Raw genomic sequence first — 14,391 nt, forward strand, 5'->3', positions numbered from 1 at the left:
GGTCACTCTGGGAATTTTTGTTTTCAAACTTTTCTCTTTTTTAAGTTTCTTTTCAGTAGGCACTTACCCATGTTCTGGATGAACTCCCCAGCCCACTAGATTATTTTGATTTTGGCAAGGGGAAAGTGATCCAGAATATTCCATTCTGGAAAAATAGCTTTATTGTAACAAATGTGCTTTGAAATGTCTTGGTTTTAGTAATGTTTGTTTTGAAAATCCCCACTTATATTAATATATGTAGACTTGAACTAAAGTGTTTGCCTTTACTGTGTACCCTAATTGCTTCTGAATTTTTTCATATACCTGTTCAAATGAGTACCATAGCAAGCATTTCACTAAAACCAAACGTCTTGTGCATTTAATGTTGAATACCTTATCTTTCACATCTAGAGGGCTGCTAGAGAAGAAATACTTGCCAATGGAGGAAGTTTGTCACATCACCATGGAGGTATTGTTCTTGTTCTCAGTCTAATGTTATTTTTTTTATACTGCTAACTATTCACGAGTACATCAAATACTTTTCAATAGAATTTTGAAAAATATTTCACAGACAGGAATTGAAGTTGCTGGAAAAATATTTTGTAAGTCTTTTAAGGAACTTCCCATTCCTTTAACAGACTTTTAGGGGAAATGTCACTAGACCCAGTTTGCTTGATGTCCAGTCACACAATGTGGTATATTTATGAATGCCAACCTTTGACAGGAAGTCTACAGGCTGTCTGAGAACCTGAAAAGGTAGTCAAGCTTCTACTGAACCTTGTGCAAAGGCACATTCACAGGCGTAGACTAGAATACCAGTTTCATAATTCTAAGAGAAGCAATTTAATGCCCCCTGTGGCTAGGTGAGCACAGTTAGCCCTATTTCCAGAGCATTTAGTGAAAGTATCTGCCTAAAAGAGTTGGAGACTTTAACTGGAGTATATTGTAGGTTACCATCTGTTGCATAATCGATGTTATACAAGCACTGACAGTACTGTCCTCCTGTCTGCTAACTTGTGATTATTTGGTTTCTTCTCTTGTGGTTTGGAAACAAATTGTCATGAGTTAGTAGTCTCTTTGCAAACTATTTTTGTACTTTAATGGTAATGTTAAGAACCAATGCCATGCATAAGTGTTGCCGTGAATTAGTGTTACCCCGATAATTTAAATAGACTTCTTCCACATAATTCAGGTAGCCTAATAATTTTGATTGCATGTGCCCTATATAATGATATAAACTCAAATGTCAGGAAGATTTGTTTTGAATTTCGTTTGAGTTGTGTAGCTCACTTCTTTAAACTATTTAGCTTAAATTACATTTCTTCTCTCTCAACTGTCTTGGGACGTTGCCTGGCCACAGAAATAAAAGCAAAGAGGGAAGAATTCTAGTGGTGTAAAATTAAATCAAAATTCTGTAGTTGTAAGAAAGCTCTATGTGGAGGGGAAACCTGAAGAGTGGAAGCAATGTTTTAAAACACGTTGGTGAATTCCTGGGCTTGAAACAAATCTAGGGCTGTGTTCAGGCATACATCTTTGTGATAGAGATTGGAATTGTCTCTGCTTCAGCAATATCAGGATATTGGAAGACATGTAGATAAATGATAACATGAATGGAAATGGTTTCAATATTTTTCTAATATGCTTTTATTGTCCTCTGATTTGTTTTTTATGGTATTATGGTGGACTGATCAGTTCTCACACATGGATGTGGAATTGCCCTCTTGATCTACTAGTGTGCTCTCTCCTGCTGTGGCAGCCATGATTTACTGTGACTAGCATTTCATCCATTAACTCAGATGCAGCTGTAGCTTGTCACAATTAGATGTATTTGCCCTCACCATATGAAATCTTGTTTACAGCATGTCGAGCAACAACAAAAAAATATTTCTGTAGCATTTTCACACACTTACATACTTACTTTTTGGCTCCACAGATTCAGAAAATTTGGTTTCTATCAGACTTCTTGTACTCATGTTGGATACATGACTGCCTAATTCTTGATAAATATTTTCTGCTTTAAGTGTCTTTTGTCTGGCAGCGCGTGATTGTGTATGATACACAAAATCCATTTTTTACCATGTTCTTAGTAGATGCGCTGCTGAGAATTAGCCTAATAGTATCAGTTTTACTTACCGACCTTCAGGCCTTGTCATTCCTAGCACTGCTAAGACCAGTCTATTGTGTGGGGTCAAAGAAAATACTGGTGCAATTTCTTTTAGTATTTGTCTTGTAATTGTGATTAATAACAGTTGTTTTCACTATCTGGAAACAGACAGGCTGGTTTGTCTGCCTACAATCATGCTGTGATAAATGGAGCTATTTTAACTCTGGTTTTGTGTATCAAAGAAAACAGATGTAGTCTGGGACTTGAGGCTATAGGAAATACAAAGCCTGCTTAAGTCAATCTTCATCCACTCCGAGTGAAGAAGTGGTCATATATGACAGCTTGAGATGTGTAAAGCTCTAAATTACTTTACATCGGGAAAAGTACTGACTGCAGGATACCCGTAGTAGCTGTTGTGTAATGAAAACTAAAATAGTGATGCTCTTAATTTTATAAGGATTAACTTCAGAAAGTTAATCTCAGTATCTCTTCTCCTCCCCTCCTCCCCCAAACTAATGAAAAATATCCTAACTTCTAGGCAGGACTCAGTTAGCAACGCTGTGAGAGTATTTCCTGATCCCCCCCATGACAGCTTTTGAGGTTTAAAACTTAAAAGAAGCATAACTGCAATTTGTTAATGGACTACACTTCAGATCACACCTTGCAATATGTAAGTGGAAGAACATCCCTGTCAAGAAATTGCAGAAGTGTATCCATACCAGCCTCTTACAGCAAGCATCTCGTGGACACAAGTCGCTGTAGCGAAGCCAGACATACACATTAGTGTAATGAACTTGCCCTTTCAATATAACAATAACTTGTATTTTAGGGTGGAGAATCCAGACTTCTGGATAATATCTGAATATCGTTTCTATTATGCTGCAATTTAAAAATGACCTTTTTCTTTTAATCAAATTATTGTTTCTTTTTTGAACTTTCTCACTCTTGACTTTCAAATATTTACATCTAATCAGTAAATGTCAGAATTGTTTTTTCCCACTTAGTGTTTCTGGATTATGTAATGTACAGCACTTGCATTTATGAACAATCTAAGGCGCATGTGTTGCTATAAAAATGCACAAAAGTACGTAGCTGACCAAGCAAGCATTTCTTATGCTGGGGGAACTTAGCCATACTCCAGTGCATCAGGAATTGATCCTTTGTAGAGCAGGTTATCAGATTTTTCATGATCCTGGCAGTCTTGTCTAAATGTTATAGGTCTGTTTCTTGCTATTTTTTTGTGAACAAACTGCTGAAAAGTTTTTTACAGGTTTAAAAGGAGTTTTTAATGTGTGACTTTGAAGTGGTTTCTTATGCTTTCTTTGTCTCTTTTAACCAATGCTATGGCATAATATGCGATTAACTAAAACGTTTTTGAAAGCTATTAGATATCCATGTGGTAGCATTTCTTATTTTCTTTTCCTACATAAGTTTTATACAGTCTCGACCATGGTTTTCACCTTGCCTTTACTATGTCCTGCATTTAGGAAGTGATTATGTACATCTTTGAACACCGCTTTAATCCTTTCATTTTTCTGGCCAATGAGTGTCCTTAGACTTGAAAGTCTTGTGTGTACAGGTTGCTAGAGTCAGTTAGCACCTAGAAACTCAGCATTTTCAATGCAGCATTAGAAATGACAACTTAATGTAGATACAAGATTAAGTTTAGGTAAACAATTTTTCTAATGGCAAGTCCTAAGACTGCCCATACGATGTCACACCTTGCGTTCCTGAATCCCTGTTTTAAATAAATGTATGCTTATTTGTATAGATAAAATAACGTGGTGAGGAAATAATACCTAGGTAGGACTGGTTTATAAATATTATATAAATAATATTTATATATGTGTAGTATTCGCTTTGGGGTATGCCATCTGAAGGGAGCTGGCTGGGTTTGGGCTTGATTCCTTCTGTATTACCAATCTAAGCACTTCTGTAAAAATAAAAATAGATTGTTTCCATTGCAGGGAATGTTCTAACTAACAACTGGTTACTTAAGGAAACAATTATCAGTTTGTGGGTTTGAGGAAAATGACTCAATTTAGATACTTAACATAATAGAACTAATTTTCTTCCACTTTCTAGACAGATTGACTGTAATAGAGGTTAATATAGCTCAGGCTCCACAGGTTTTGGTATAGTATCAATTTCCTGGCAGTTTGTGAAGAAAAACTTAGGCGGGGGGGGAAAAAAGGGGGAAAAGTGATGTGCCTTCAGTTGCATGTTTGACATTGCAATTCATTTGTATCATTAAGAGGCCATGGCTTAAGCCTTATAGCACAGTAATCCACACAAACTACAAAATCTGCAATTATAAAATTTCCTTGGGGGGCAGGAGGGTGGAATTGGACATAGTCTTCTTTTCTTTACACATGAAAAATATCCTCTAAGCTTTAAGTTAAGCTCTGGAGACTGACCAAACTGTCATTTTATGAATTAAGAGCTTACTTGTTAGTTAGAATGAGAAGCTTAAACTCTGACAATTGTCAGACCTGAAGTAACCCTATCATGTGAAATAGTATACTCACTCAGCTGTATTTTCTTCCTTAGTCTGTAGAAAGTCTAAATGGTATTATCTTCAGTGCCCCTTTTCACCAAATAAACACAAAGGACTTTCTGCTTCAACACAGAACTTGAAGGAACTTCAGTTGTTCAGGCATCAAGTAAAAGCGTGCCAGATGTTGGACAGAGATGGGAACTGTTAATTATGTAGTAGAGTCCAGGTATGCTGGTGCAACGTACTCCATTTCTACTGAAGTATTAGATTAATGCACTGACCTTTCTCAGCTCTCTTCCAGAGCTCTCTCTGGAAGAGTAATAACCTGTTAAGCAGCTTCTAGGAGAGGAAAGATGCTTCCCATAGAGACAACCAGCTTCAGGAAGAGCATTCAACAGCTGGAAGAGCCTTATCCTTCTTATGACCTATGTTACTGTTTCTCCTTCTGCAGAGCTATTGTTCTCCAATAACAGCCTCTTTAAGTTGGAAGGACTGGAGCAGAGGAAGTCTAGTGGCACTGCACATGGCCCTAGAGCCTATTTCCCCTGGGACCACACACTGCTATAAATTTCATCTGCACTAGGGGCAGAGTTATTCCTGGGATCCATCAGCTACACTAAAACTTCCCTTACAAGCCCATTTGTGTTCATGTACTTGATTTTCCTAAAGTGAGGAAACTGATTGCTGCCTGCTGTTTGCTAGCTCCACTCATAGCCAGATTTTTTGCAGCCATCCAGATGCATCTTCAAAGACAAGCAAGCATAGCCTTTTTGAGCCAGTAGAGCTTTTCTCCCATTTTAGCTTCCTTTTTGGCCAGCAGGTACGTGATGTCCATCTAATGCACCTCTATTTGAAAAGTCATGCACATAGGAAACTGTCATTTTTGGCAGAGAATGTAATGTTAGTGCTTCTACTGGAGCAGTATGTGGCTTCTCTTCACCAAGGTGCATTTTATTCCCTAAAAGCATGAACAACTTTTCTAATAAAACCAGCTATGGGCTGGACCAGAACTATTTTTTTCAGATTACGTGTTTGTTTCATACGTGGACTATAATGATAATAAAACCTGAAAATAAACTGCAAAAATAGGTCTTGGAATGTCTTTTTCGAGTTGCTACTGAACAAACTTGTTGGCTTTCTGGTCTGAGGTACTTGATTTGTTTGAAGTGGATTCTTTGTCATGCTAGGGTGTTTGCACTCTATGTAATACAGGCTAAGCTTTACATTGAATTTGGCTTGTCTCAGTCCTGTTGCCTGCTTAATAAACTTTCTGGCTTCCTAGCAATGAATGTTTTATGGGGTGTCTGACTGCATAGCACACCTCAGGAATAGAGTACTTGCTAGGTTTAAAACTTGAAAACTAACTATGTCATAATTCATTTCGGATAATTAAGATGCCAAATTAGGTGTCTTCAGAAGAAAAAGATGAAAGTATGCAAGACTCTCTATATGTTGGCAGTTGGTTCAACAAATGTTGTGTGTATAATGTTGTATATAGCTGAGTAACTTGTACGCTCACTTTACAGTGCCTGGATAATGTTATGCTGATTTGAGAACCTTACTAATTCTGTTGTGATGTAGCATATAAAATCAGGTGAATTTTGTCTCCTGTCAGTTCTAGATAAATGGCATCATCCAGGCCTTAAAACTAAATGGTCTACTTTCTGTAGGTAGAAACTGAAAGGTTTTATCTAGTCCATGGAAAAATCAGGCTTACCTGAGACCCTTTATTACTGGGGAGGTTGCGTCTTCCTTGAGCCCAAAGCCATTCTCTGGCAAGGCTCAGAATGGAGTTAAGCAATTTTGCTTCTTGGAATTACTTTACATTTGTGGTAATATCTTTTACTGTTAGGGTGTTTTTCTTTCTCATCCTTGAACTTAACTGTATCCTTCTGTGGAGGAGGAAAAGAATACTCGAAAGGCAGAACTAACCTGAAGTGAGACAAGCTGTGTTGTTTTTCTTCATAGTACTGTCAACTGCACAAATCTTTTCTTTCATTTAATCTGTTTTCTAAGCAGGTCCATCCAATTACATAGAATTTGAAAAGCAAAATTACTTCAGCTTATTTTTTAATTCTGGTACAAGAACTTGGAGTAGCTGAAAAATCCATGTATAACTTAGTGGCAAGACTATTCGGAGCAGGGGCTCAACCTGCTGTTATCAAGGGGTTAAAATCTTCTCATTGAACATGTTTGTGAAGGACCACTGGTAACTGTAGTACAGCTTTTTTTTCTTTCCAGTTCACTAATCAAATGTATGTTAGATTTATTATTGCAGAAGTATAAACCATAGAAAATTTGACAAGATAGATGTGTAAATTATCACTTTGACAGAACTAATGATGCACTCCAAGCACCTTCTGTTTTCCAGCACTTGGTGAGCGACTTCATTAAATATGCAACGACTGTTTGGTGCTGCTCAGACAGTAGTTCAGTTCCTTGTGGAATTGCATTATTACTGGAGGTGTAAAAGAGGCAGGCATGCTAGCTGTTGGGCATCCTGCTGTGATTCTAATGTGCTCCATCTTGTTGGAGCAGTTGTTTTCAGTCTTTTCAGGACAATTACATCCATAACCACAGGACACGTTCACTGAAACTATATTACAGATAACAGTTGAGAATGGTAATGACTGTTCTTCAGCTGCCTGTGTACAAGCCAGTGTAAGTGACTTGAGGTGATGGTCAGACCCCATCCATACCTCTCTGGTTGTTTGTGTATGTATGTGTGTGGTGGTTTGTTTGTTTGTTTTTGTGCGTATTGGTAGTATTAGAATCAGAGTATTCCCAGATAAAATTCAACTGCATCAACTTGGTTGGTCTTATCGTAGCGCTGGTTTGTCTACAGATGGGGATATTTTCTGAGCCGAGCTGCAAAATACAGCCACAGTTCCTATTGCATGAAAAATGCTTTTGTCCTTCAGTTATGATCTTTGCTCTTGACATGTATGCTGGTGATAGTTGTTTTCTTACTAAACTGCAAATTTCATTCTTTCTCACGTTATTTGCTTTTTCAGTTGGCATTGTAACTAGCTCATTCCTTAAGGTATAAACAAATATACTCTGCTCTCCAGAGGTGTCCCTGTAATTTATTATTCTGATGACAGTTTGATGGTTACCCTGAGAACAGGGCACAAAAGATGGCTTGAATTTAGCTCCAGATATTCTTAAAGCATCTGCCTCTCAAACCTTTACTATATCACATCATACTGACAAATGGATTGTGGTTTAGGCTGACAAGCTAAATGCTATACTGTGTTTAATGAAAGAATGGCCTTTATTTTGCATGATCTGTTAAATCAGAGTTGATGACTTGGTTAATTAGTATATGAACACTTGGCCATTTAACAGAACTATTGTGGGAATTTAGTGAAATGAGTTCTTAAGTGGCTAGTGTTTCAGCTTTGCTTTATAATTGCTGTGTGTTGTGAATATACATTTTTAACATGGAAAGTAAGCTTTTGTGTGATAGCATGTGTGAGTACCAGCCTGTGTAGAAGTTTTGGAATAAAATAAGATATTCTGTTGACTGAAAACTAGACTTTAGGCCTTCTTTTCAGAAAATAAATTTTGGTTATTTAAACCAATGCTGTTTTAAGGTTGTTTCTGATTTTTTGAGAACATTCTTACTTTAAAGCAGTTGAGAGATGTGGGGGTTCTTCTGTTTAGTAGTCTCATCTTTGGTTTCCTACTTCAAAAGATCTGTTTTGTAGCTTTTCAAAACTTACTGCCAAGTCGCTATTTTAGTAGAACATATGATTTCAGCCTAAGCTTCATCTAAATTTCATAGTTTCTAAAGAAAGTAGACAGTGTGGAACACAGTCTTCCTCTGGGAGTATGCTGAGCTTAATGAGCTTGATAGTCTGGTGGGCTCAATAAATCAAATAAAGCAAAACATTTCTCATTTTTGAATAAAAGCATTTATCACACAGTGTTTATTCATTCATGGTCACAAGATTGATTGGCTCCTAGAATCCTGCCATATATTGAAACACTTTGTTTTTGTTTTTCCAGTAGGCAAATTGCGGAAGCGCTGGATGAAGGAGAGCATCTCTGATGTTGGCCTGGGAATGCTGAGATCTGTTAAAGAATATGTGGACCCCAATAACATCTTTGGAAACAAGAATCTTTTATAAAACCCTGCACAATATGATGTACTAAAACTTCTACAAAATTACTGTTGAAATTCTGCCACTTTCATTGTACTGATATCCCAGTAATCAAATATAACATAGCCTAAACTTTAAAACTAGTACCTTACATTGATTTTGCCACCCCCTCCCCCCAATAAAGTGTAAACATCACTGTTAATGTTTATGGATTTTTACTTACAATGGTCTTAAATTCTTAAACAACCCAGTGGGCACAAAGTATGTTACCAAGTAGGAAATGCAAATTTGGTTTTCCAAGTTTGGTTTAGGCAACACAGCTGACACTGTTTTCAGTGCTGGATACAGCCAGCTGTTTCTTACTAGAGCATCCTCTGCAAGGAGAACAAAGACTGACAAGTGTTTTCTACAGAAGCAGCTGCTCAGCCCAGCCTCTTGCTACAGGAAAGCTGTTAGGACACAGATGAGATTACACCAAGGAGTACTTCCTCTGTGCTGAAGGATTAGGTATGTAACAGACCTGTAACCAGCAAAAACTTAAAGCACAAATGTAGATTTTGATCAAAAAAGACAATGCAAGTCAAACCACTTCTGAAAATTCAGTAGTTTCCCACCTTAATACTATTGGAAAATCATAAACAATTGAGCTGTTCCGAGTTGTATTTGCATTGCTGGGATAATCTTAAATTAATTGTAGGTTAGTCACTCTAAGTTTTGTACAAAGGACATTTCTCACTGTATGTTGAAAACAGGTTTGTAACAAAACTTTGCTTTCATCTGTACTACAGTCCTAGTGTGTATGGGTTTGCTTCTGTTTTCATTTGTTTTGCAGAGATGCAAAATATCTTTTTCAGTAAAAAAATAACTTTGGCTATTCAAGTGAAACTGCCCAGCACTGTCTTTTGAAACAGTCTCAACCGTTTAATAAAACTTAAGTGGACAACATACTGTCATTCTAAAAGTGAGGCTTCCCTTTTTAGTTTTGTACAATTTCCTATGGCCTTGATGAATCATTTATCTACTTCACTAGTAGCAACAACTATAATTGTCCATTTAACTAAGAAAATGAGATATTTTCTTGATCAGTATGGTCTGTAAGCATTTTTACATTGAAACTTGAGTCTTAACCAGTAAAACAAACGAAAAGTATTTGTCAATACTCATGATCCATTTTTAAGGTGGGTTCTTTTCTTAAAGCAAATTATCAAACTTTTTGATAATTAATGTATATGATTGCATAGGATAGAAAAAAATAAGGACTATCCTTTGAGGACACAAGGTCTCTCTAGCCAACTGCTTCACAGTTCTGTAGTGTCAGTTTGGACACCTTTTTTTTAGTATTGCCCTTAGCAAGAAGAGAAAGATAAAATTGCATATTTATTTTTAAACTAATTCAGGATACTGTCTAATTAGCTCTCAATCTTGATAATACACCAAAAAGAGTATAAAATGCTCAAAATGCTGCATACGAGACAAAACTTATAACTTATTTGAAGATTAATTTCAATTCTGTAGTTAAAATTATCAAAAGCCCATGAATATTCAAAACATCACTTTAAAATGTATGCTGTCAACATACTAAAGGAAACATTTTTTTATGATCTGCAGGTCATAAAATGGGATGTTAGTGTGATGTTTGTAATGCGGCTAGCTTTATTTCTAGTGCCATTTCACAACATTTCAACACAATCTAGTCTTTTGTATTTTTGTTCTTGGCCCATAGAGTTCATATTTCAGCAGCAACCAAAACAATGGGTGTTGTCTGTTTTAGAAAACTGACTTTTCACACTGTGGTTAAGTGTTCCTTAATGGTTACGTACTCAAAGTGTCTCAGCAAAGTGAATCTGTACATGTTTATGCAGGGGAATTCCTCATCTCATGTGCTGCACAGTGGTGGCTACTTGGCCACAGCTGGACTCTTGCAGATGACTAGTATCACTCTCAGATAGAAACCTTTCAAGGAGCTGATAAACATGAAGGGTGTTTTATTATGTGCCTCAATGAAAGTATTTGTTTAACTATGAAGAATCAATTTTGAAGGCAAGTGTGTGAAGCCTTTTTGCAGAATGACAGCACAAATATAATGAGAACAAGTCCATATAGCTCAGTAATACCTGTCTTTAGATTTTGACTTGAAGTACTACACAGCTCTACAACTTCCTCCCTGACTCTTAACTTTGACTATGGCTTCCCCATCCCTTGTTTTATTGAAGTTACACAGGCAAAACTTCTTTATGCTTTCTATTTCCAACCCTTAAAGAGCCACTGGCTGCTGAAGTGATTTAAAATGCAGTAAAGGTTTTTACTGCACATCAATTGTCCTACGGGAAGGTGAAATAACAGGTTATAAGGGTCCCAAAGCTATGTCACTGCATAGCTCTGAGGAAAAGATTAACTATGACTGTAACAGACACTTTTTTTTTTTTTTTTTTTCTAATTGCCACCTGATAGTTGTCTTCCTAAATATTTTTTCTATCTTCGAATTTAGTGAAATCACGGCTGAAATGCGTGTATTACTGATGGTCTTCAATTCTTTCACATTTAAATTTCTAATGAAAACAGGGAAGTATAATGCAAGTTCAAGAGCCCATTTAAAAGAAATCTTCCCTCTTCTAGTACTAGTAGTCTTCCACTACTCCTTTCTTTCTACATCCTCTGTTTATAAAGACTTAGTTTTCCTTAGCTGTAGCCTGTTCAGAGATGGAGCTTGATCTGTGCAGATCAGAAGGGTATCTTGGCATAACACTTTTTTGTTTGGTTGACTATTTTGGCTATGTGTAAGTTACAAGTGGTTTTAATTAAGATTATCATGACTTTCTATTACACAGCGTCTGTTCCCTTGGAAGGAAGAAAGTGCAGAGTGAGTATAGCGTGACTACTAAATGTATTTTTCTTGGAGAGAGCTTTCTAAAAGTTTTGAGGGGGATATTGTAGAAGAAAATCCATTAAAAATTGCCACAGGGTCTACGTCTTAGTCTAAGAAAAACTTGTCTCTTCTTAACTTTACTTACAATATAGTGGTTGCATTAGAGATGTCATCTTTGCCTTACAGCTGTGAACAGAGGTCAGGCCAAATAGTTCTTCCATATCAATTTTAATTAACTGAAACCAGCTTCAAAGGCAGGGATACATGAGCACTGAAATCCAGAAAACACAAGTCATTTCTCAATCTTGGAAATGTATGTTTATCAAGGTTGTAATTCAACTTTCTGCAAATAAAGCCAAACAGTGTTTGTCAGTTTAGTGTGGGATTAACTGTAAAACTTTCAGTTGTAATGTTAAGAGATTATAGAACCTTATATTATTAATAAAAGGAAAATGGGCCTAAACCAGTATGTGTTCCTGTGCTGAAGCTGAACAAGTATATTCCCTGAACTTGTCATCTTTGGTTTTGTTTTAATTTGGTGGTATACTATTTCCTAAGGAATAATAGTAGGTTAATAAAAGGTTTGAGCACCTTTTGAGAGAAAGGAGGATGAATTTTTAAATATATGCTAATAGAAGCACTGCTTTAGTATCCCATGTAATGCAAAATAGGCATGTGAGAAGATTTCAGTGAAAGAAGGGTAAAACAACACTTGAACACCTTAGCCTACTCAGTTCAGAAATTTCTCTTCCTTGTTTTTTCTTGTTTGAAAATCAAAGCCACCTTCCAGTGCTCTGTCAATACAATAAAGGAGCATACCTCTTACCCTAACCCATTGTGTTAAGCTACTGAAAAGGCATTAGGTTTCCTGCTGTTGCGTGCACATCTGATTTAAAAACTACTTGGTAAAGGTCCTGGAATCTGTTTGAAAGTTCTGTGTCTACAAATGCAGAAGAGAGATTTCTCACTTATCCATACTGCTGCTATAAAACTTTTATGCACTTTGAGCTAAAATGGGTGGTTACATCTTGCTTGAAAGATCAGTTGAGTTGTTTTGTGTTAATGCAGTTTATTCAATGCACATTATTCAAAAACTGTAAGATGTAGCATGCAGGGGACAGGAGTCTTAATGACATGGTTTCATTTGTAGAACTATAAAAAATTCTCAATATTATCTGTAATTTCAAGTGTCCTTGCTCACAGGAAGGAAAAAAACTTGTCATGAAAGCATATCATTTGTATGTTTCCCTCTTATTAGCAGCATAAAATGCAGCATTTGTTATTTAGGTCTAGATAGACTTAAGGAGATCTTAGATGCTGATATACTTGTCTCAGGATGACATTCAGATCCCATCGGTGTTCTCTTCATTTAAGTTTTATAAAAGTTGGACCTGAACTGGCAGCTGTGTAGATATTAAAGGCTTGCTGTTCATGGGGTTTTGTAGTCCCACTACTGATTCTCAGTTCCGTGTTACCTTTAGGGAAAGCCATCAATTACTGTTAGGCTCTTCATGCAGAGCAGAACTGTCAGATGGTTGCTCTGTTCACGTTCAGCTTTAAGGTCTGATACGGTGGTCAGAGATAATTTTAAAATGTTTGCAATACTGTTTCTGAAAAATATCAGTGCTGTCAGTTTGAAATTAACAACTTGGTTTCAGAAATATTTGAATCCTGCAAGTAAGATTTAAAGTATTGTATTTGCTAGTGCAAGTTGCAATAAGAGGTACCTTTACTGAAATGCTGTGAACTGCCTCACTTGTGAAGTTGTTGGAGGGGGGAGGGGGTGTGAAAAATAAAGTATTGAACTTTTTTATGGGAAGCCTTATGAATGTTTAATTTTGATTCAGAATAAAGCAAAATTTATTTCAATTGACAGTTCAGAAACTCCAGAAATTCCTATTTGAGGAGCATCCCGTCTATTTCTATTTTCATGGTGTAAATGTTGGGATTTAACAGCTTTTAAATGAATGTATTTTTTGTAGTCCTATAAAATATCTCATAGTAGCCTTCTAAAGGATAAAAATGGACGTGCTGGTCACAGCAATGAACGTACACATATGCAAGAAGATGATGGACAAAACCCTATGATGCACCTCATCATGTGAGGTATAAGCTGCTGCTGCTTCTAGAACTTCAAAGTAGAAGATGAGTGGAAAAAAAGTTTAAAATTCATTTAAAAATTCATTTTAAATACCTTATTTTTCTAATGATGAAGAATGTCAAATGACTTTCCAAATTTAACACTTCATTTCAGTACTTCACTTGGTAAAATATAAAATGGACACAAACTCAAGACAAGGTCTTGATAAAAGTATTCCTCTTTAGGGTACTGGAAGGGCTTGGCTCTATTCCCATGGCTAACACAGGCACTGAGTGTGTGGGCATTGGGTGTTGCTATCATACCAGTCGGTGCTAGTTCAGTAAAGTAAATACTCAAAGCAGTTTAAAGGCAAGGAATGGCATTGATGTAATGTACTCAAGTGACGTTCTGCAAATACTGAAAAGACGAAAAGTTGACTTGGATAGATCTGTGCACAGGCAGGACAATTGGACTAATTTAATTAGTCATAAATTGATTATTGATTGTGGCATTGATAAATAGTTGAACAGCAATCATGAATAGCCACAGGTCTGAGGATATGGGAGTAATGAGAAGGTACAAGTACAGCAGTTGACCTTTTTTCCTTCCACCCAGTGGCAGCAGCCATGAGTATTTCCTGTTTCACTCTATTACTGCTGCTGAACAGGAAATCCTGGCTGCCCAGAGGCAAGGGTTAAAAGCCCTTCTGAAACATGAAGTGATACACATGCTCACCTAGCAAATACATAGCAGCTGGGT

The 14,391-nt window shown here is 36.7% G+C and overlaps 1 protein-coding gene across 2 annotated transcripts in view; it reads left to right on the top strand.

Annotated features, from left to right (window-relative positions):
- The window catches only part of AGPS (alkylglycerone phosphate synthase), a 55,237-nt gene extending 42,470 nt beyond the window's left edge, over positions 1-12,767 (top strand). Inside the window, exons 19-20 of one of the 2 annotated variants that reach the window (XM_035331304.1) lie at positions 391-448; positions 7,188-7,213. In XM_035331304.1, coding sequence (XP_035187195.1) covers positions 391-448; positions 7,188-7,198 — 69 coding nt within the window. In that variant the 3' untranslated portion in view covers positions 7,199-7,213. Of the gene's footprint in view, positions 1-390; positions 449-7,187; positions 7,214-8,591 lie in introns of those variants that run through there. The other variant, XM_035331303.1, reaches the window with a different exon arrangement.
- Positions 12,768-14,391: the final 1,624 nt, after the last annotated feature.

The sequence above is a fragment of the Oxyura jamaicensis genome, chromosome 7 (genome assembly GCF_011077185.1).
Source record: "Oxyura jamaicensis isolate SHBP4307 breed ruddy duck chromosome 7, BPBGC_Ojam_1.0, whole genome shotgun sequence".
Lineage (NCBI taxonomy): Eukaryota > Metazoa > Chordata > Aves > Anseriformes > Anatidae > Oxyura > Oxyura jamaicensis.